Below are 23,683 nucleotides of genomic sequence, written 5' to 3' on the forward strand. Positions count from 1 at the left end.
CTGAACTCGTAAAATAACAGAATATGAGCTGAATTTTTGGTTTTTATAAAGAATCGAGAGCATCTAACCTAATATTTAGTGCTCATACCAAAGAAAATATACCTGCACGCTGAAAATAAAAGTGCAGTAAAATTGGCATGTAAAAATTAATATAGCAAGAATAAAATTGTTTAAAAAAATAAAACAAAATCAAGCGAAGATATAAGCTCACTAAAAAAGTGTTCGCAGTCATACCCTTGCATCAATGCTTTGTGTTGTCCCTGTACCTCTTAAAATTTAAGTTATTCATATTCCGTACCCTGAAAAGCATTCCAGTATTAACTGCGCTTATAAAAAATGTGATAAAAAATAAAAAAAGTCAAATTGTTGAATATTCCATAATCTTCTCCACGGTTAAAAATGTTTATACTTGAATGATACATCAATAAAAATACATTATGCGCCAATTTTTGTAATAAATGCTCAGTAATATCTCGAAAAAACGTATTTAATGAACGCAAAAAAGGCTAAAATGCTTTTTTTTGTAGTATTACTAAGGGCATGCATTATTCGCGAAAAAATCTGAACGTTTATTAGACTGCAACAAGGTATAGGCCTATATGCACCAGCGGTTTCTTCCTTGTGATTGGCGGCCGTCTGCGAGAGAAGTAGTTGCCTTGTTTGACCGAGCCACTCAGGACGAATTTTCTTTCGCGCTGAATTACTGTGATCGGTGTTCTAACAGTAGACATGCAGCTGAAAGAAACTCACCCCATCACGAAACACAGACGATGCTACAGTTTTTTTAACTTTCAGTTAGTCCTGGGATATTTTCGCGAAATATGCATGGCCCTAAGTATTACAAACAAATTTTTGGCATCTGGTTTTCAAAGGAATCTTTTTGTAAATGTGTGTGTCAAGAGTGATCGTGACAATTGTAAACCAACATCCACACCAACTCCCATCGCCCTGACCTATCTATGCTTGTTTCTCAGGTGCGCCAACCCAATTCATTTAACGATTTTTTTTTTTCAGCGGAGGCCAGCGCTTCCTAACGGAGGATATAAAAAACACACACACACGAGACATTTCGACGTTTTTTTTCTTTCTGTAGCACAAGGCCGAGAGCAGCCGATCGACCTCCAAAATAACTGGGGTACCATAAAAAAATGGTTTATGTTTCGCCGTTCCCACCACGATGGACAGGCATAGTGTGTGGGTTTGTGTCTATGTGTGTGTATATGTATATACATACACACACACCTATATATAGGATGATTCAGAATTCGACCCACAAACTTCGTCTGCAGGTTCGCCACGAACAAATAAGTTTCAACACCACGAAGGTTTAAAACACTTCCCAAAGCTGGTATAATACGTCATTGCAGTTGAAGCTGAACGACTTCGTGTTATTGAAAATAATAAATGAAAGTTGTAAGATGGAACACTAAACGTCTAGATAATGTTTATTTAATTCAACAGATTTATGCAACCACCGAAAAAAAAAAATTGTTACTTTAATAAAATAATTTCATTGGAATGATTGGGGGTGTAGCGTGTGTTACTTTGTTCCAATTTTTTTTTATCAGATATGTAGTAAGTTATATCTAGGGACCGGAAAAATTCGCGGGTTCAATGACATCTAGGATTAACTTTATAGCTCTACGTACACTCTGTCAAATGTCACCCTCTCATTGGCTGCTGTCTTGTGGAGGTGTCCCAACGTAGCGGCCTGTGATTCGACACAGCTTCGGTTGAGTGTTTCTCACTGGCCCAGAAGCGTCCAGGTGAGTTGTGAGCCAATAGCAGAGGCAGCACTGAGGTATAACTATTTGAATTTCAGGCTTTCGTGAAATTAATCCGCGAATTTTTCCGGTCTCTAGTTATATCTAACAAAGGTAAATTTCATAATGATCACTTATTTTTTTCTTACAGTTCACCAATAACGTTTAGTTAGTATATAAATATCAACATTTGCAACCGAACAACAAATGCAAAGAAGCTAAAGTGGTGAACTATATAAGAAAAACATAAACAATAGCAATGGCAAAAATATAAATTATCCAGCATTTCATGCGGGATAAAGGCTTAAGATTAATATCTCACGATTTTGACTAAGTTTTTTAAAAATAATTATTGGCAGGGAAAATCGTAAACATTTAATGTAATTCTGTGGTTTTCTTGCTCTGTTATTGTCTGTTGATGATTTAACTTCAGCGTGCAGTCGTCCAGGGAAAATTCACTGACCAAACCGCTAGTTACACAAGGTCACGATTGACGACTTTACAGAATCCGTCTGGACCTAGGCCCCTAGATATGAGGAAGCCATGAAATTCCAATATTACATCCGTATTACGGCTTTATATATATACATATATACATACATGGAACAGAAATATTCATACAAAATTACAAATATTTGTAACTTTTTACGTTTACATGAAAACTACTGTATCGCTACAAAATAATGTTCGCAGTAATACGGGGTTCGGATTCTTACCCGGGCGTTTATGCTCTGTGTTGTCCCAGTACCTCCAAGAGTTAAGTTACATGTAAACCGTTCCCTCAATAGCTTTTCAGTATTAACTACGCACACAACCGGCATGAATAACAAAATAAAAACAAATTTTTCCTTATTCGATTATCTTTTCCGTGGTTTAAAATAATTTATGTTTGAATGGATCATCAATTAATTGATAAAATTATGCGCCAATTTTCGAAAGAAATACTCAGCGTCTCATCGAACAACGTATTTCGTCTATGCAAAAATAACCCTAGCCACGTGTTGCACAAAGTTACAATATATATATATATATATATATATATATATATATATATATATATATATAGTATTATTACAAACTATTTTTTTGGAAGTGTTGTCCAAAGGAATCTTTGAAAAAGTACAGATATTTTCTTTTCGTGTAGCACAGGTTAATTTTGTTTTAAATTTAAAGAACTTCATAACATCTTAAAATAGGAAAGATTGCGTTCAAAACATATTTTTATTTTATTTTTAAGAATAAATATTCATTACGGGCTTCAGTAGCGATTTTCGACTGCGGTCATCTTTTATGCGCACGGCAGTGTAACGAACCATTTTTTTTTTCCCCTTTTGTCATTTTTTTTATATCTTCGCAGCTGCGGGGAAGTGATACGTGTTGGTGGCATGGAGAACTGCGTGAATGCAAAGCGATTTGGTTTATGACGTGTGACTGCGCGGCGACCTTGGACTCGACCGGAGTTTAGGTCCTTTTGGCCTCACAAGAAGACCAGGAAGGGACGAAGGCTGATGGTCCAAGGACGGGTGTTTTTTTTTTTTTTTGTTATTCCAACGAAATATTCAATATGGACAAAAACGTACGGAGGAGGATAGAGCGGGAAGCCAAGGGGGAAGCGAGAGAATGGGCGATGCATAATAGAAAACGCAAAAAAAAAAAAGTTCTCCCCAGGTTCCGTAGGGGCTCTAAGGGCGAGAGATTGGATTCGCCCTGCCTCCCACCCGCTAGAAAAAAAAAAGTTTGAATTTTCTATCACATGCCAGCAGAAAAGTCGTTTTAATGTTGCGGAGAAAAAGGGAACCGTCCGTAAATTTTACACAACTGGCACACTTAAAACTACTTTCCAGCAATAACGGGGCTGACGTTTTATTGTCTGGAGCTAGTAAAGGTCTCCTTTGACCAACAACGTAGGGCCTTCGGGGACCGTTGCGCAGTTATGAAACGTTCTAAAAATTTGTAATAACTTTTCGTAGACGTCCGTAAACCTGTCTCGCGTCATTTCGGGCTGACGCGCACGAAACTTCGAGTCTATAACGGCTCATAAAGAAAAATTTATATTTGTACAATGTGGGTTGGGGCCGCTCCAGTGTTTCGTAACATTCGACGAGACGCGTCTTTAAAACAAATACTAGTTACTAGCTGACCCGTGCGAATATTTCGCAGTTAATTATGTTTATTTATTTACCTTGGTTTGTAAATAACAGTTTATAACGATTTATAACGCTTTAGTTGATTTAATTTGATTGATTTTGCTTGATAGATTATACTTGCATGTATAATGCAAACAATCTAACAGCTGTCTTGTTAGTTAAAGGGATTGTTAATAGCTGCCGCCTCCTACGTGTTATTTGAATATATTTTCTATAAATGCTATCAACAGATGGCACGATAAGCTTTAAAATGAGGTGTAAATCATGGAATTTGATAAAGGAATAAGGAAGATCTCGCGGACCGACAGAAAAAACAGGCTAGAGAAATAATATATAAGATAAGCTGTGCCGTGTAACCTGTCTCAAGTAGACAGTCATCCAAAGAAGTACCACAGTTCTACGTATCCTTCCACCACAGTTAGTCTGTAAATGTAGGTACAGACCAGGCAAAAAAAAATTTTTGACAACAGATTGACGGACGTTGGCAATATATTTGTTGGGCACAGCGACTTGCATCTGGATGCATATTTTCATGAGTGTTGCGCATCCAAACAAAAAAATAAAACAGTTGATTGTCTAGTAGCCAGTACCAGCATCACTTTTACCTTTTTCTACACAATTTTATTCCGTTCCATGGTAAATTTGGTATTTAACGGACTTTATGTTCCTGTACGTTTCATCCGAATTTATTTTGAAGTGCCAAAGCAGTTTTCTAAATTCCGTCGTATTTGAGGTTTCTATCTCGGTATCCCTGTGGCTTCCAACGTCGCACCAGTGAACAAGCAGCCGTCGGCATTTATATTACCTTTAGTCACTAACTCTTTGGTCCGAACACTGTTTGCTGCAAAAAGGCCAAGGCGATGAACTGCATTATAATGACCAGATGCACTACTATTAAGTTCAGGCGTGACCTCGAGTCATAAGATGGTTTGGTTATCGTTGGACCACATTTTTAATTTTTCACCATTGTGTTGTGAGCACCGAACATGGATCATTGGGAACTCCGATGTGAACAGACTCCCGGTTGGGTTCACAGCAATGATCTCGGATAGACACTGCGCCAGCAGATGTGCCCCGCATTGTCACGGACTTTAGCAGGTTGATTTAATCAGACGTAAATACGAGATTATTATTTACAAAATGTCACATAATTGGAAATACACTTAACAAAACATTTATTATTAGTTTAAAAACCAATTTGAATGTTTGAAATGCTTGTTAATTTAGTTTAATGTTTTAATTTTTTTTTCATGATATTTGACATATTAAATAGAAGCATTTTTTATTCAAACCCTATTCATATTTCCGACTGCTTGGTTTTTTTATTAACTTTTAAATACGAGTATGTGTTTTCAGTCGCTATTCAAATTCAAATGATGAGGCTGCTGCTAAGTGTGCTGCTATCTTGTGTTTCATTACATGAATCATTTTCTCACAGTGTCACAATCGATTGTAGCGACTACATATCGTTCCAGCCCACAAATATTAAAAAGCAGCTTAAAATTTCTTCGACACTGCTGCTGCCTGTTGTCGCACATTGGAAGAGTATGAACTGTAGTTTACGCGAACGAAGATCTTGCAGTGCCAGTATGTGTTGGCGCAACGATCAGAGGAATGATCCTTAGATCATTATTGGGCTAAGATAATTGGATCGCGGATCGAAGAGCAGAACGGTGCAACCAGCCATTAACTTTTTAAATAATTAATATGTGCACAATTGATTTACGTACATACTAGAAATAATAAGAGGGTTATTATAACTGTCATACTAGCGATACCACATAGACTTAGCGATGTTTTTCATTTGAAATGAAAATCTATGATACAAGCAAAGGGTAATACATTTATTTGATGTCATGCCACCCGATGTTGCTAGCTACTAGTTGACGGGATACACGTTGACAACACCAACACCAACGTGTTTTCGACATTTTGTTGACCAGCGTGTACTTGACTTAAAGAGTGTTTGTGAACAACCTTATGTTGTCGGTGTTCGTAAACCAACATCATGAGTTGCTTTGCGAGAGACAATTGGGTGAATGGGGCACTTCTGGATCTACTTTTGAGAACTATCAATATTGAGACATGTTGAATGTCGCAGACTATAAGTAGAGCGGTTTTAGTTCCAGAAAATTAATTAGCAAGCGTAAAATCCCTCCCAAGTTCGTCGCTGTCACAGGAAGTAAACACGTTTCGGGGCATCGATCAAAAGCGTGTCTAAGATAATAAACTAGTATTTGTTGTTCTGGTTTTGTCTTGAAGTAGCGAGAGGGCCGGTCAAGAAGGGGGAAAGGGGAAGCGGAGGGACTCGTTGTGTTGTCATGCTGGATGATTGGGCGAAAACAGTAAAGAAGCTGAGGATAGGTAAGTGCGTGGAGAACCCCGAGGTAGTAAACAAGCAGGAGAACAAAGGAATGAAGAATGGCGGGGAAAGAGAGACCATGACAATTTTCTTTTCCCTTTCATACGATTGAATTTATTACGACGCCGTCGGCAGCCGTAATTTCTTTTTGATCAGAGAATAAAGGGAAATGTACTTCTTTCCCGTTATGCATTTTTTTTCTACTTGCCTTTGATCTGAAATAACACGTATCCCAGTATAGAAAAGAAAACTAATAGCTACACATAATTTTACAATGTAATTTCTTACCAATATGTTTTACATTATTGTACTTTAATTATTATTATTAATCTACTTTTTACAATTAGAAAATCAACCTAAAAAATCTTAAGGCTAGAGTTAGTGGGAGTGTGCCAATTTAATTGCTGCAGTACCTACACCAAATTTTAGAAATTCGTCTAATAATATTCACTGTTCTTTTTTTTCCATCCATTCAAATGATGTTAAACAGAGAAATTTTATTTTAAAAAAAGAACAGGCATTCCCTCAAAACAGCTGTGTGGTTTTGATAAACTCCGATATGTCAGATCATGTCATAAGTAAAGCCACGAACCTGTGGAATCGAATGTCTATCTCTACGTTGTTTACAACGCATCGCTACACAGTTATTTTTTTTTGTAAATGGAACAAAAATATTAACTGCGCACATAATAAGCTTGATAAATTCTGATGAAGTACAATTATTGAATATCCTACTATCTTTTCCATTGGTTGAAAAAAAAAATTCTGCTTGAATGAAACATCAATTAAAATATAAAATTATGTGCCAATTATCGTAAGATATATTAAGTATTAATTCGAAAAAAAACGTATTTTATGTCTGCAAAAAAATAACCATAGCATGTGCTGAACAAATTTACAGTAAGTATATTTCTTGTAGTATATCTATTTCTTGACAACTGGTTATCAAAGGATTCTTTTGTAAAAGTAGAGAATTATTTTTTTCTGTGTACCGTGTGGCACCAGTGAGTAGCCATACGTTACTTCACGGACAATGAGTGAAACCACCATCTGACCAGCTGATGAACTCTGCTGAGACCGCGTGGTACCCAAAACCACGAGTTAATTGTTTGCATTGCCTACTGCACTGTTAAAAATTTTTTTACCTTCAATTTACGAATATCACTGGATAACAAATGATCCACAGATCTTCGTAAAATTACGACTATCTTCGTTTATTTACGAACATTGAGTTCACTCCGTTGAACGTGAATCCAAAAGAACGTCCATAGGTTTGTATATTAACAAACCTTTTAACCTTTTAAAAACTTGTTTTGCCCGTGTTTGTTTATAACGTAACATACAACTCGGCATAGTTTATACGAAGATTCAGTTATTTGGAATTACGAAGAAAACTTCGTTTATTTGAGTTTGATTCTTCGTTGAATATTCCTTAAATTTACTGTAATTCCAAAAGGCGTAACAGGAATAGGCTATACCACTCATTTCGTTTTATTGGTTTCAGTCAGCAGTAAAAAGTTTTTTTTTTAAATAACATTGGGTTTAAAAAAGAACAAGATCCTCGAGGAAAAAAAGAGTACTAAAAGTCAAAACTTGACAAAATATAAATTTGTTTACTTGGCAGTCCAATCGCGGCTCCAGAGGAAGGGCGAGCCCAAATTTTACTTCTTATTTTTCTGTAGGGAATATTAATGTTAACTTAAGTACTTTCGTTAACGTGCTAAACTCTTCATTCAATCAAAATTTGTAGGAAAATACTAAATTTCAGTATTCGAGACCACATATTTTGTGAATATCCCCTCTGGCAATGTCATGATTATTAACTGCATCCTCCTGTGTGTGAGAGCCCTGCCCGAGAGGTCTTCCTGGAGACACCATTGTGGCAGCCTAGAAGCGAAATGCGAAATGTGCAGTTAGTTGCAGGATGATACACGGTTGTCGCTTTAAAAGTGTTTGTTGTCATTTTCAAAGTACTTGCGAGGATTTGTTTTGTTTTACGGCTATTGAAAGTAAGCATCATAAAGAGGCCCCTGCTGGGGAAATCTAGGCACGTCTGCCACTCCTTCATGTGTTTGTGTGTAAGTACCAACAATTTTGCGCAGTGCGATCTTATATTTACTACTACCAAATCAGGCTGGCTGTCTTTAAAGAGTTGTTTACAGCATGCTGGTTTTAAATTGCAAAGGTATGATTTCTGTTTTAAATTTTCGATAATAACAGAATCTCATATAGAAAAAAAAATAATATTCCAAAGTTTACGACAATCATAAATTTGCTTGGAAGCGTCACCGCTCCTCCATACTGCCATCACAAGAAATCAAAACCCTTACCTGCCTCTGCGAATAAAAATACGCAGACCGTACTCCAACCGTTTAAAATTCCGACCTGAACTCGCCTATATTTCGAGGACAACCTGTTTTCAGGAATTACTGCTATAGATTGCGTCCCTGAATCCATTTTGTGTGTCCGGCAAACCGCTTGTTTGAGACGTTATTTATTGCTATGAATATGCAAATTTCCTAACAATGAAACTCCAGAGGCTAGATTTGCTTGGAATTGGTAAGTTATTAAAGTTTATCGTTATATTCGTAGAATTAAAATATAAACTAAATATTGTGTATAATTGATGTATATTGTTTAAGACCATCTTGCTCCGAATTAATTAATGAATAAGCCACCGTAACTATATTTTTAAAGTTTAATAATGGATATTTGGCTTCATTAACACATAGCTTATAGCTAAATGGCTTGTTTGAAGTCAACTGTGACTGTCTGCTATTAATAGTTTACCCTCTAAAGTAATTGGCATTTAGTATTGAATTTATTATTGAGGATGTCAAATAGAAACAACTTTATAGCCTCAGAGAATTGCTGCCGTACAGTGAATAAAATTTTTATTTTATTTTAAACGATACAAAAAATATTATAGACCAAGAACTGTTATACTTATCCAAGATGAAAGTTTTCTGTTTATATCTTTCCATCTTACTGACATTTATTGATGGTACATTCAAAACTTCAATAAAGAGTAAGAAGATTATCGATTTTTTTTTCAGATAACTTTAAAGCAGTTAAAGATCATTGTGTTTTTTTTACTTCTAATTTACAACCAAACCCCATTCATTGGCAATATTGGACATGGACAGATGTAATTTTAAGAACTGCGACACCTTATGCTTAACATGTAAATGAAGAACTATCAGAAAAAAATCTTTCTCAGGGTAGTTGGACATGATCGAAGCTACGACCTCCCATTCGTGAGTTAATAACATTTCCGCAAGGCGGAACGCGCGTGGTCATTAAATCGTTATGTTATTTACACTGAATAAACTCTAGAAAACAAAATTACCCATGCTACACTTTTCAAAATTCCGTCGTTTAAGTTTATTGCTGTAATTAGTAAACGAAAACCTCAAATAAAAAAATGAATATCCTTTGATCCTTTGCGATTCCATCGACTGATAATTGACGGTGTAATTATCCTTACGCTACATATGGTAAGCATTTTAATCCTCCACCGTAGTAAATTTTCTGGACCAAAATTTTTTTCATTTGCCGGTTACAATGTTCTTAGTTTTTTTTAAAAATTTCTGGGTAACATAGTGTCCGTAAACTGATGTGTCAGCATCACACTCCATGCAATATTGTGTCAGATATTTTCATTACAATGTTTGCGAATACATTTAATAACTTAACCAATTTAATTGCAATTTTTAGAATTTATTTATTTATGTAGCGAAATCAGACAATTAGAAGGAATCAAAAAAAATATTTTTTCAAGCTTTTGGGTTGCTTGAAACTCATTCTCACGAGTTTCAGTTCCAAGAAATTGCAGGTACTCAGGAAAGATTTTTTTTTCTTTAAACTTTTGTTTTGTTCGTACTCACCCGAATTCAGCGTATCACGCAGCAGACAAAAATCTAGGAAGATAAAACACATTGTGTGCGATAAATAGGCTTGCTTAGTCAGGAGTGTACTTGTTTGTAAGGCGTGATATTGATTAGGTAGACGCTAGCTGGTACATCCAGCGCGGTTTCGCCTCTAAGAACAAAACTCTGAACTGGCGCGCAGTCTTCTCGTCGTACGTAAGACTTTTTATGAATTACGAGCAGTAACCGTAACATTATGTGGCGGAGAATTGAAGATAAATGTGTAATGCAAGTCCCTTGAGTGCTTTCGATAATCTGTACTGGATTTTTCATGTCTAAACATTATGACTTCTCGTCGACTTAAAACTACAAAGAAAAACGGTTTTTTGTACTTTTACAAAAGATTTCTTTGGAAACCAATTACCAAGACATAGTTTGAAATACTACAAGAAAATATTGTAATATTTCTTGTCGCTCTTACAAAGGCACATTTTTTTTTAAAATTTGAATGATGTTATATCTGTACTAATAATAAAACTGTTAGAGGCCGAAAAGCTCTACATTGGATGAAATTAAGAATCAAATATTAACATTAATGAGAATTCAAAAATATGGTTTTAAAAATTTTTGTTTGTTTGTCTGTGCGAGCATCAATTGAAAACTACTTGACGGATATTGATTAACTTTTTTTTTTGTTAGAAAGGTCTTTGGCTAACTTAAAAACTAGGCTGTCTGTAAAGCGTTTCGCGTCTGACGTCACCGTTAGCTCTCCTTACGTCGCTTCCGTCCTGTCCCGACCGCAGTTCCCCGTCGTACAGAGTTACTTTGCTGTCCGCTGACGGTAACAGTACCTTGCCTCTTCTGCTTACGTCTGTGCGTTATTTACGTTAAGTCTTCCGTAAATTGGTGTCGGACTCGTGCGTGGTAGTCACTTCTGCCACTGCGCCCCTATTCTCACTCCTCGGCAGTGTACCGTTGTGGCGCAATGCGTCAATACCATGGAAGAGATAATCGATTATTCAACCATTTGAATTCATTTTGTTTTACTGTGTTTGCTAATGTGCGCAGTTAATACTGGAAAAAGCTCATTAATTCCCCGGCCAGAATCCGAACCCAGTATTACTGCGAACTTTTTTTTTTTTTTTAGCGTTACAATCGCTCTCATGTAAATGTACAAAATTATACAAAAATATATCTGTGATTTTACATGATTATTTCAGTGAAGTTTACAAGGGGGGAGGGGAAGAAATACATTGTACCTGCTGTAGAGTATTTTCTTTCTTCACATTATCCATACGCGAGGGAAGGTACCGGCTAGTGGTTAGGGGTAGGTACACAGACGGCCGCCATATTGGTATGTGTGTTGCAGAGACTTCCCCCTCCACTTTTGGGCTTCGATACACACTCATCTGGGTCCGTAACTCTGAAGAAGACATTCCGGTCGTAAGTCCAGCGGACCAGCGGTTCATAAGCATAGTTTGCATTGTCGTTGTCGAGAGTTGATCATGAACGGTCCCTACTTATCCAGAACGAAACCTCTTAATCTTAAAACCGGAAATATGACAAATGTTTTTATCGTGTTCGTGTGTAAGTACCGCCTGCACCTATAAAATGGCGTATCGGTAGGGGCAGGCATTTTTCGCGAATAAATCAGAACGCCTGTTAGACTTCAAAAAGGTATAAATACACCAACGGTTTTTTTCCTTGTGATTGGCGGCCGTCAGCGAGAGAAGTGGTTGCCTTATTTGGCCGAGCCACTCAGAACGCGTTTACTTCCGCACTGAATAGCTGTGATTGGTGGTTTAACAATCGAAATGTGCCTGAAAGGAACTCATCCAATCATGACACACAAACGATGCTACATTGTTAGGGACCGGAAAAAATCGCGGGTTCAATGACCTCCAGGATGAACTCCACAGTTCTACGTACACTGGGTCAAATGTCACCCACCCATTGGCTGCTGTATTGTGAGACGTCCCAACATAGCAGCCTGTGATTCCATAAAGCTTTGGTCGGGCGTTTCTCATTGGCCCAGAGTCATCCAGGTGAGTTGCGAGCCAATAGCAGAGGCAGCACTGAGTTATAAATATTTGTATTTTAGCCTATCGCGAGAAGAATTCGCGAATTTTTTTCCGGTCTCTATACATTTGTTTTAACTTTCAGCTAGTCTCGGAATCTTTACGCGAAATACGCACGCCCCATACGTATCGGTCCGGTCCAGACCACAGCTGGACGGAGCGGCGCACGTGGTCGGGATCGGCGCTGGTTACGTAACGGTGGCGTCTGACCGTCTGACATTTCCACTGCCCGCTCCTCCGCCGGCGGGGAGGTTCGCCCGGGGTATTGCGTCTTGACACGCCTGTCCCCCTCGTGTATTCTGCTCCAGATTAAAAAAAAAAATTGGTTGTCTGTAAAGTCGGTTTACGGACGATAGTTTAACGTGACAACGTCATGACAAAACATTGATGAAATGATTGCATATATACTTTTATGAATAAAATTGAATCAATTTTTTATTGAATTATCACTATTTTGTATGGAAACAAAGGAAGTAGTGAAATGAAATCTACAATTTAATTGATAAATTTACTTTTATTTGCACTCATTAATTCAAATATGTTTATTACTTTAACGAATATATTATTTTTTAACTATAACTTTTGTACATGTTTGCTATTTAACTTCTTCCAATCTGTGTTATTCTGTTAAGGATAGGACGATGATAGGAAAAGTAAGAAACGAATGGGAGTGTTTCAAGTTTAATGTGCCTCGAAAAAGTCAAATCGATGGTTATTCCAATCGAGTGGACGAAAGATAGATGCGGCGCAAGCGTACAATGAGCGTAATGGGACACAGCGTAACGGGACAATGTGCGTAATGGGACAATGAGTCATCCTTTTTCGTGCGTGCAGCCGGCGTTCATCGATTTATTAGACGTTGTCACGTCAAAATATAAATTATGAAATCAATAAAAGTCTGTGAAAAACGTGTACATTTGCAGCATTTACGAACTATACCTTAACCTGATTTACTATTATTTGAATTTTAAAAAAAAACCTTTTGGCTCAGCCTGCAGGCGTAGGTAGATTTCAAAATTACCTATTTTTTCTTCCCGGAAATATTTTGGAAACTTCTATGAGCTCCTGGAACATTTTAAGAACTTAACTTCCTATATGTTCGCCAATATTTAAAATTTTTAAAAAAATGCAATAAACATTTTATCATGTTCCATGCGGCGAAAATATTTTGGGTGTTTTTAAGTCAGTCCGTCCAGTGCTGAATATCTTAAATTTCATATTATGCCTACTAAAGAAGTTATGCAATTATTTTTGACATTCGGCACTATTTTTCATCATCCCTCGCACTAAAACGTGGTCGTATTAAATTTTTTCTGGACTTATGTTTAATGTAATATTAAGATTGTTAATAATAAATTCAGACGAATTTGATTCTAAGGAAGTTTAATTTTTTTTAAATTTAAACCCCTGTTTTTACGGTAATAGTTTGTTTCATCAAAAATTGTTTCAGCCAAAGTGTTTATATAAAGTTTAAGAGTTTTTCAATATGTATTATTATCATAACGTATTTATAGTATTACTATTAAAAAAAGTAACGACTTTTTGTCTTTCTACCCTTGTTATTTCCACTCCTTACAGTAATGGTTTGTTACGTAAAAATTACGTTAGACAAAGGTTTTCAACAAATTTTAAAAAAGTTTAAAAAAAAAATTAATAATTCGATAGAGTAAATGGTAGGGAAATTTTATTTATTTTCTTATTTCAACCCCAGGTTTTTTCAACCTCTAGCAGTAATGGTGTATATTATCTAAAATTGTTTCAGACAAAAGTTTTGATAATATTTGTGTCATGTCTGCTGTAGCATCGTAGCTTCCAAACGGATGGCCCAATTTCAATTAGGTTTTTTTTAATTTAATGCTAGTTGAATTGGGATGATCCAAAGCTATGTTTAATGAAAATCTGTTCATAAATTTCGAGATCATAAGATGTTTCAAACAATTTATCGTTTGTTAGTATGAAGGTATAAATAGAATTTGCGAACTTTGTTCACTAACCAGGAATTCTGACCATAAATCAAATGGCCTAGCGCTCATAACTATGCACTTTGGAAACTTAGGAGTTTTTATTTTTAAATTAGTATTGGTTACTACTAAGAGATTTTTTTAGAGTTCTCGGCACCTCAATAGTAATGTTAATACAAAAAAAATTTAAAAATCGATTTCATTTCCCAATGTAATGAAGAAGTAACTTGTAAATATTTTTTAATATATTTAGAAACACTAAGTACTACTTACCTCATCGAGTTTGCATGCACTATTCTCAGCACCCAGGATGTCAGACAAAGAAAGTTACCTGAAACAAAACCACTTAAATTAAAACATTGTACTGCTCATAATATCAGCTTTTATGAAATCCTCAGATTATCTTAAAATAAAAATATGCATGTACATAAAAACCATAGATTGCTAAATAACTTAACACTGTCATTTATTTTGCTTTCCAAGTTTTATAGACAGTTAACATATTGTACTGAGGAAAATAAGTGGTACGGGGCCGCGGCTTGCTGGTTCATATTAACATATTTCCAGTTACAAGTTCTTAGTTACCATATTTAACTGCAAACATACAGCTTGTGCATTTGGATCATTCAAATACAACTGTTATTTCTAGAATATCTACACTGAAAATATACCATATATTTTAGCATTTAAACATAAATAAAGTATAAATATATTTTTTAAAGTAGTAGCAAATATATTGTATTTAACTATAAATCAGTTATACCTAAAGCATAATATGCATATTTTACTTAATGCATATGCATACAGTTATTATTTATACCTCTTATTCACATTCCTTTAGCTATTTAAAAAAAATCAGTTACAAACAAGGCTTACGATAATCAAACTTGTGCTATGAACGTTTATATTCTATTTTAATTCAAAAAGTTTCCACAACTTAAAAAAAAAAAAATATGGATAGCGCATGTACTTTTCGCGAAAAGATTTACAGACCACTTTATGTTTTGGTATTTTAGTACTGTCTGTGTTTCGTAGTTGGCTGGGTTTATTTCAGGGGAATATCTACTGTCAGCATACCAATCCAGGGCGAAAGCAAACGAGGTCTGAATGGTCGCTAATTACACGGAAACAATTGCTAACGCGGGCATAGCTTATTGCAGCCTAATGAGGGTAAAATACTTGCCCTAGCTTGTTCTATCGTGCACTAGGAATACGGCTATCTTACAGGTGTAGCATATTCAGCATCTAAACCCTTAGTTTTGTGTCTTAGAATACCAGTCTAAACATGGCTTGTGTATGCATACGCGAATTGATTCTGGCCTGGACTGAAAAAATAAAAAAGAGAAATAATCGTGAATCTACTGGTATTAATTTTAAGAAATGTCAAATTATTATTTTGAGGCAAGCTATACTACATAGACTATAGGCAGAGCTTCAAGTTTTTTTTCCCCCGCAGGTTGGCAACCCCCTTCCTCACGACGTCACCAGAGGCTAATAACCCACCAAGAGCCGTTCCCGCCGGATGACTCTTCGTTTTCAAAACCTGTCCCTAGAGCCGCGACCACAGACTCGACCCAGCGCATTCACACTTAGTTGTTGTTGTTGTTGTTGTTGTTGTTGTTGTGGTGGTGGTGGTGGTGGTGGTGGTGGTGGTGGTGGTGGTGATTGTTTGCCGTCAACGGTCATTCCTCCCTTCTCCCCTCCCACCATCTTACTGTGTCGTGGGGCTAGAAAATTCATCTCGTAGGGGCATGCAGATTTCGCGAAAAGATTTCGAGAGACTAGATGAAAGTCAAAACACTGTAGCGTCGTCTGTGTTTCGTTATTGGGTGAGTTTCTCCCAGGTACATATCAATTGTTACAACACCAATCACAGTGCGGGAGCAAACGCGTCCTTAGTGGCTCGGTCAAACAAGGCAACGACGACTTCTCTCGCAGACGGCCGCCAATCACAAGGAAGAAACCGCTGGTGCGGGTACACCCTTGTTGCAGTCTAATACGCATTCAGATCTTTTCGCGAAAAATGCCTGCCCCTACGTCATCTGACATCACATGGGGAAAAAATTTGAACGGGTCTTTCGGTACTTGCCAGTGATGCGCAAACATCTAACCTCGGTAACGGAGCAAATTAACGTGTTCTCATGCTGTTCATGTTGCAAATAAACTTTAAAATGTGAAAATCAGACAAGAAATTCAAATTGTACATACCTGTAAAATATTTCCTAGCGTCATAAGTAGGGACCTGAAAAATTCGCGGTTTCGATGACCTCCAGGATAGTCTACACAGCCCTCTCTCTCTGTACACTCGGGCAAATAAAGCCAGATTGTTGGCTGCTGACTTGTGAGTCGTCTCTACTGGTATTGGCCGTGGTTCGTCACTTCTTTGGTTGAGGGTTTCTCATTGGCCCAGATTCGCCCAGAAGAACAGTGAGCCAATAGGAAAAGCAGCTTAAAGGTATTATGTATATTAATTTTCAGACTATCGCGAAATGAATCTGCGAATTTTTCCGGTCTCTAGTCATAAGTATATTGAACAACAAAATATTTGCTTTTCGAGTACATATCTAACAAAATTTCCAGACGCGAATCACTTGCTTACTCCTGCAGCTGCCTCTGTTATTCGCTGCCGGAATCGTCAAGACCCTACCAAATAGTTTGTGTTTACAGTAAATTTATTCCTTTGAGCCTACGAAGTGGCTTTCTAGTGACAGTAAAGTATTGTATCATTGATAACTTTTTTTTTTGTTGGGACACAGAATTATTTTTTTTCGTCATCACAAAATAGTTGGTGCATTCATTATACATCAACAAAATAATTTATATCGGTGAGTAGCTAGAAAATTCGCACCTCTGTTACCGCCACTTGACTCATGTTGAAATCAGCTGGCCCAGAAATTAAAAAGGAAATTCTTCACTTTGAAAATATTACTCATTTAATTTTTCTTTCAAAATTGAACGCTCGGAGAAAACGTTTTGCCCACATGTGTACTCACGTGCTAAGAGACCCTAAACGCGCGCTAAGATACCTAAACGTGTGCTAAGTGGCAGCTGTGAATACACGCTAACTCGCAACGCGAGCCGAAACGTCAAGGTTTGTGGATGGGGGGAACAACCCGAAAGAAGTAGCGAGCGAGTTTTTCTTTCTTCTTCAGTGTCTTCGCGCTATTTAACTCACTTTTTACCTTGCGAAACTCCCAAAGCGTTATAACTTTTAACTACTGTAAATAAAATGTTTATATTAACCTTCTATCGATCGCGTTTTGATATGCTGAATCTTGGCAAAAATTCCGTGGTCGGAATTTTTTTTGCGAAGCATCACGAAACTAAACATCACCATTGATACCTATGGTTTTCTTCAATCTCCCATTGTTATATTGGGCGAATAAACTTCTGCTACTCCTTATGCTAAAGAAAAAAAAATTATCCCTTAAATTTCCACATACCTTTTTGATACAAATTTTCTTACTACTCTAAATACTTACGTAGTATGCTATTCACGATACTTTTCATCGTGCCAATGTTTGCGATTTCGTTTGGACAAGCAAATATATTGCGATGATTAAATAGCTCACGTGTAATCTCTGCACTATATTGTACTCTGCGGGAAGACGGAAGCGCGGTCTGGTCGTAAGTGTCTGTTTGAAGTATTTCAGCAGGAAGGAGGAAGGATGACGAGAATGAAGCAAGGGGGGGGGGGTGGGGGGGGGGAGGAACAATGACTCGCGGAGACAGGCCGGGTGAGGAGAGAGAGAGACCTTGTGAAGGTGAACATGGACAAGTTTTTCGAATAATTTTTTTTTTATTTACCGTTTCTCAAGCGCGCTTGCAGCAAGCCTTTCCCCACCACCCACGAAACCTTCTTGTTTGGGAAGAATGGGCGGTGCACCTTGACGAGGGGGGATGGGGGGGGAGAGGTTAGCTGGTAGGTTGATGAGTAGCGTAGTAGTAGTATGCGGTAGGTGGAGCAGGGGGGGGGGGGGGAGGGGGAACTAGCACTGGTTTCTGAAACCGGGAGCCCCGTCGGTCTAGTTCTTCTAGTTCTTGCGCGCGCTCAACTTGGTTGTGACGGTACAGGAGCACCCGAAAAGGAATTGCCGGCTGAATTGATTTTGTGGAGGGAAGGGGAAAGGGAGGGGAAGTTAAAGGTCACGAACACGACTCCAATCCCATTTTTTTTTTAATCCTACTCTTCGTGTCTGTGCGCGCGTGTGCTGTTTTCACCACGTGCGCGACTTGGCAGCACGCTGATTGGTTCGCGAATATTTCTTCTTCGGCATTGTTTATAGATTCATTTATTTTTTTTTATCTTCGCGGATTAATTAGTCAAATATATATTCAACGTGAATGCCAAATCTGAACGGTCTTTCTGTTATCGTCTTTTCTGTCGTGTCGTCGCGGTATTGGTTAAATATATTTGGAACTTGACATTAATTTATATATCAGTTTTTTTATTTGAGTTCTAAAATAAAACGTATTCAATCTACACGTACGAAGACAGCGTTTAATAAAAAAAAAGGGGGGGGGGAACATGAAGAACGCTAAACGCTTTTTCGACATACGCTTTCAGAACCATTCGTCGGACAGACAGCGGCTTTGCTTCCCAGAATTGGGCCTGAACGTCTTGGAGATGTGTATAAAATGTATACTCGTGTATGTATATATATATATATATATATATATGTATGTATGTATATATATATCGAATGGGTGAGCAGACAAAGTCCTTTTTCACTAACGCGAATTTCTCAGGTCCTTACCAAAGAATTAATGATTCTGATTAGTGCAGCGACTGCACTATCTGTTATTTCTCATGAATATTTATGTTCCATTTATAAATAAATATTACAGCGAATTTATGTTGTTATGAAGGATAGCAAGGATGCTGGGAAGCATTTTAAAATTTATTTTTGATGTCTCGGCAGTGATACGAGCCTATAGTTTTGTAAAGCGAAAGGAAAGTTGGGAAAGGGGGGAGAGGTTGAATTTACTGTTCATTTATTTGAAGTGTAAACGTTTTGAATGATTATAAATGTTTTGTGATACGATTCTTTAATTTGCTTGCATTGATCTTTATTTATCTGCGCAGGGAGGTAGCTGCGCAATGTACCAATTATTTTAGTTATTTTTTAAATATTAAACATTTATTATTATTGGTTGAGCGTTTGTACGCTAGATGATGTTTTTTTCTTAATAAAAGTTATTTAGTAGATAGTAGGTCTGAGGACAGTATTCAGGCTGTAGTGCTTTGGTGCCGGTCTCAATCTTCGATTGTGACGTCACGGAGGCCATCTTTATAACCTTAACAGTGACCTTTGACCTTGTACTTAAAAATTTTGCCAAAATCGATCCAAATGTTTTTAAGAAAAAGCATTTCTAAAGGAAAATATTTAAAAAAAATTAAAATTAAAATTCCCTACTTTAAAGGAAATATTGCGTTTTCAAGGTGAAAAAAAAATTTTTTTCTCTCTTCAAAAAAATTCAAAGTGGCCAGTTTTCCTCAGAAAGGCATTAATAATTGTCCTCACTGAAGCTTAAATTATTTAAAACGGCAAAAAACTCCAGCTGCAGTGTCATGATGACCTTATGGATAGGGGCCTAAAAAAAATTCGCCGTTTCGATGACCTTCAGGATAGTCTACACATTCCTCCGTACACTCGGGGCAAATGACGCCAGTTAATTGGCTGCTGAATTGTGAGTCGTCTCAACTGGTTTGCTCGTCATTCGTTACTTCTTTGGTTGAGGGTTCCTCATTGGCCCAGAGTCGCCCAGACGAACAGTGGGCCAATTGCAAAAAAAAAAACAGCTTAAAGGTATATGTGTGTATGAATTTCAGAGTATCGCGAAATGAATTTGCGAATTTTTTCCCGTCTCTACTTATGGTTTTTTTTTTAATTATATATATTTTTTCTTTGTTAAGGAAGCGAACAACCACGCACGCGGGTTCCGCGCGGTCTCTCTCCTGCACTCCCACCCCCTACTTGCGAGGATGGTTTATGCTCACCTTTCCCCTCGACCGGCCACAAATCTCCCCGGGGCTCGCTGCCTGACGTCAGAGGACGAAGACGAACAGGCCCGCTCTTGCGACAGGGAAGGGAGACGACTCCACGAGAGCCGCCAACTACATACACTCTTAGAGAAATCATACTTTGAAACGAATGGCGCACCTAAAATAAAGAAAATAATTTTTTTCGTAGCAAACCCTCCCCCCCCCCCCCCCCCCCACCAACCCCTCCCGGATACTTGAATTTTGGCCATTTTTAACGAATGTAAGCATCAGCGAGGAAAACTAAGCCACTCTACGGAAAACTCGTCCCTCTGGATTTTTTTTTTTTTTTTAGGAAAAAATATATATAAAAAAATTACTCGAAAACGGAATTTTTCTCTTAAAATAACAAATTTTAGATAATTTGTTATTTTTATTTTCCTGTGGAAATGTTTTCCTCAAAACTGGTACTTTTGGATTCAGTTCGGCGAAAATTTGGGTCAGTTTATGGAAACATTTTGAATGTCAAGGTCAAAGATCACGTTTAAGTTTGGTCCAAGATGGCCTCCATGACGTCACAGTCCGTGATGGTGGCCGGCACCACCGCCCCGCCCCGCAACAGCCTTGGTAGGTCCAGATCTTCGCAGAAGCCATCGCTGGTTTCCGACTTTACAGTTCTGTGCGTAAACTAGCATGTGGGAAGAGGAGAGTGTTTTCGACGTGAATACTTCTCACGAATTGGGATGCCTGTTATTTTTTAAAATGAAGTTTTACCTAAGTACGATAGATTTTGAAACATTATAAACTATACAACGGGCTTAGTATATTCGAGTAGCGCATATATATTTATATATATAGAGAGAGGGAGGTAGGTGGTCATTATAAGCATATATTTTGTGTATATATATATATATGTGTATATATAATATGTATATATATACAGGTCGAGGTCACTACGAGTAGCAAGCAAGGGTCTCGAATGTTCTATTCCGGGTGACCTATCTACTGTAAGAGCAGACAGTGTCAACCAATTTGATAAAAATAATTTTTTTTGGTGCAGAAAACAGTGAAATTTTAACTCACGTTTAAAAAGTTAAAAAAAAAAAAAATACGACAACTGCTAGACGAAATTACGACAAATTTTGTGGAGATAAAAAATAAATGTGTCGAGGCACATGGAGAATCAATGCAATTTGAATGGCACGAAAAGAACCGATCAGAAGAACGAACAGCTGGTGACGATTCCAAACTGGCGTCGCTCGCCGGACCAGACGTTTCAGGGAAAGAAAGAAAACTAAGTTGGCGGACGTCGTCTGGCCTGCAGCGACGTATTCACGTTGGAACACGTCAAAAACTTGCGACAATTTCCCAACACAGCCTACCCCAATTTTAGAGTTGTAAATTTAACATTATATATATATATATATATATATATATATATATATATATTTTAATTGCCTGGACTCTCGAATTCGTGTTCACGTTATTGTGAAATGAGCGTCCACAAATCGACGAAGATCGCGTACTTATTTTGTAACCAGCGTTCTTCGTAAATTTAAAGTGATAAAATTGTTAACAGTGAATAGTCAACGAAATTTACGACAGCTAACTGAAAATCGAATGTCTGGACCGCATGTTTTAAGAAGGCCATCGAGTAATTACTCTCTCGATAATTAATTCGTTATTTGGCTAGGATGTTGTGAATTTGAATTACCGACTTGTACACGACATTACGGAAGTCATAACGGCTAGCTAGTAGCCTCAGACATTGGTCTCGATAAAAAAAACTTAAAAGCGATTTACATGCAAAACATGTTCTTTTAGCCGAGACCATGAATACATACCTGATTGCTGTTTAAACATTACCTTAAGAGTATACCGTATACATTTGGAAAATTTAACTTTTTTTTTAATAATAAGTGTAAAAAAAAATTGTCCGTCCAAATTGGTTTCAAGCGGTAGTAAATCTATAAGGCCAAAATTATAAAACGACAGTCAGCTAAGTCTTCGAGTGGCATGTTTTCAGGCAATAAAGTGACACCATCATGTGAAAACTGTACATGATTGCTTTGACCATTAACCCGTTGTCAGTATTTTACAACGTATGATACGGAAACAGTGCGTAAAAAAAACTATGTAATGGAAAAGTTTGTGCCCTTGGGTCTGTCACGGAATAGACTTTTTAAAAACGGCATGTGAGCCAGATTCTTTAATACTCGCTAAGGTGTGCTCACACCGGCGATAAAATTGTTTAAACGTGGTGTTTTCAAAGTGGGGTTTGATAGTAAAATTCCGATACAACAACCCTTCGTCGACTGTCGCGAATGGCGAAAATAATGCACGTATATTGATAAGAGTTACATCGGAATTCATTCGGTAGCAAAGAAGATTTGAAAAACATACACTCACAGGGACATGAAAAATTCGCGGGTTCAATGACCTCTTGGGCAGACTCCACAGTATCTTGTATTTTGGGGGTAAAAGTTACATGTAAATTGGCTGCTGAATTGAAGAAGGTATAAACTGATGAGTAAGTGATTGGAACTTATTTGGTTGAGGTTTTCTCAGTGTCCTTGAGTCGTCCGAATAAAATGCGAGCCATTTATGCATGTTTTAATTTAAACCGATGCTGAAATGAATCCGCAACCATATGGTTGCTGGTTTACTTGATTGTCCCGAAGTTGTCTCAATAAGGCCCGGACAATGGAACCCAGTCCGGAGGATAAAATACCTGCTGTCGAGAAATGAGCATTCTAAAGGGACTTCAGCCTGGAGCTAAAAGTATCAGCGAATTAACTCTGGCTCTGCTACTGAGATGTGCCTATCGATGTTGCTCTGCTGTCCTCCGATATGTTAAGGACTAATTCTGAAATAAAAATAGCGCGATGCTTTACTGAAATGCGTGTCAGAATTTTTGTTTTCAAAAGAATGTTAAACTGGTGAATTGGTACTTCTCTTAGCTATTATATTTGTATTTTTAAGGTTTATTTTTTACTGGAATTTATTTGCGAAATCTCTGAAATAAGTTTAAGCACAGTGGTTTTTACAATTGAATGTCAGATTTAAATCAAACAAATTACCCTCTCAAAAGTATCTATTTAAAAAAAAAAAGTGAGCGTTGATGGCTGTCGTATGTTTGGTGCGTATGCGACAGCAAGAAACATTTTTTTAGTTACTATCGTTTATTTCTGGTTGTCAAGTGGCCAGAAACCGTATGTTCGCAATAACGCCGTGTTTTTATTCTGTCGCAATCGCCAACTTCGCATCGCGCCGTCGCGCTGTTGTGATGCCAGCGTTGTCGTGATCGTGCAGTGCCTACTTACTCGCACGACAAACAAAAATAAACGATTACACATTAGCTATTTCTTGACATTACACACGCGAGCAAAAAAATACAGCAGCCATCGATGTTTAAAGGTATTTTTGATGCGTAACATCTTAGCTCTGCTATACGGAATTTGGTTGGGAGTAATTTCGTGAATGGAACGGAAGTAGCATGGATGTAAGTGGTGGATGGCGC

At 37.4% G+C, this 23,683-nt stretch overlaps 1 protein-coding gene across 1 annotated transcript in view; it reads right to left on the reverse strand.

The window, feature by feature from the left end:
* Positions 1-14,470: 14,470 nt before the first annotated feature.
* Positions 14,471-23,683, reverse strand: part of LOC134540065 (WASH complex subunit 3-like) — a 97,500-nt gene continuing 88,287 nt past the window's right edge. The window contains exon 2 of the mRNA XM_063382524.1: positions 14,471-14,511. Within this exon, the coding sequence (XP_063238594.1) occupies positions 14,508-14,511 (4 nt within the window). The 3' untranslated portion in view covers positions 14,471-14,507. The remainder of the gene's footprint in view (positions 14,512-23,683) is intronic.

Source organism: Bacillus rossius, chromosome 16 (assembly GCF_032445375.1).
Source record: "Bacillus rossius redtenbacheri isolate Brsri chromosome 16, Brsri_v3, whole genome shotgun sequence".
In the NCBI taxonomy this organism is placed as follows: domain Eukaryota; kingdom Metazoa; phylum Arthropoda; class Insecta; order Phasmatodea; family Bacillidae; genus Bacillus; species Bacillus rossius.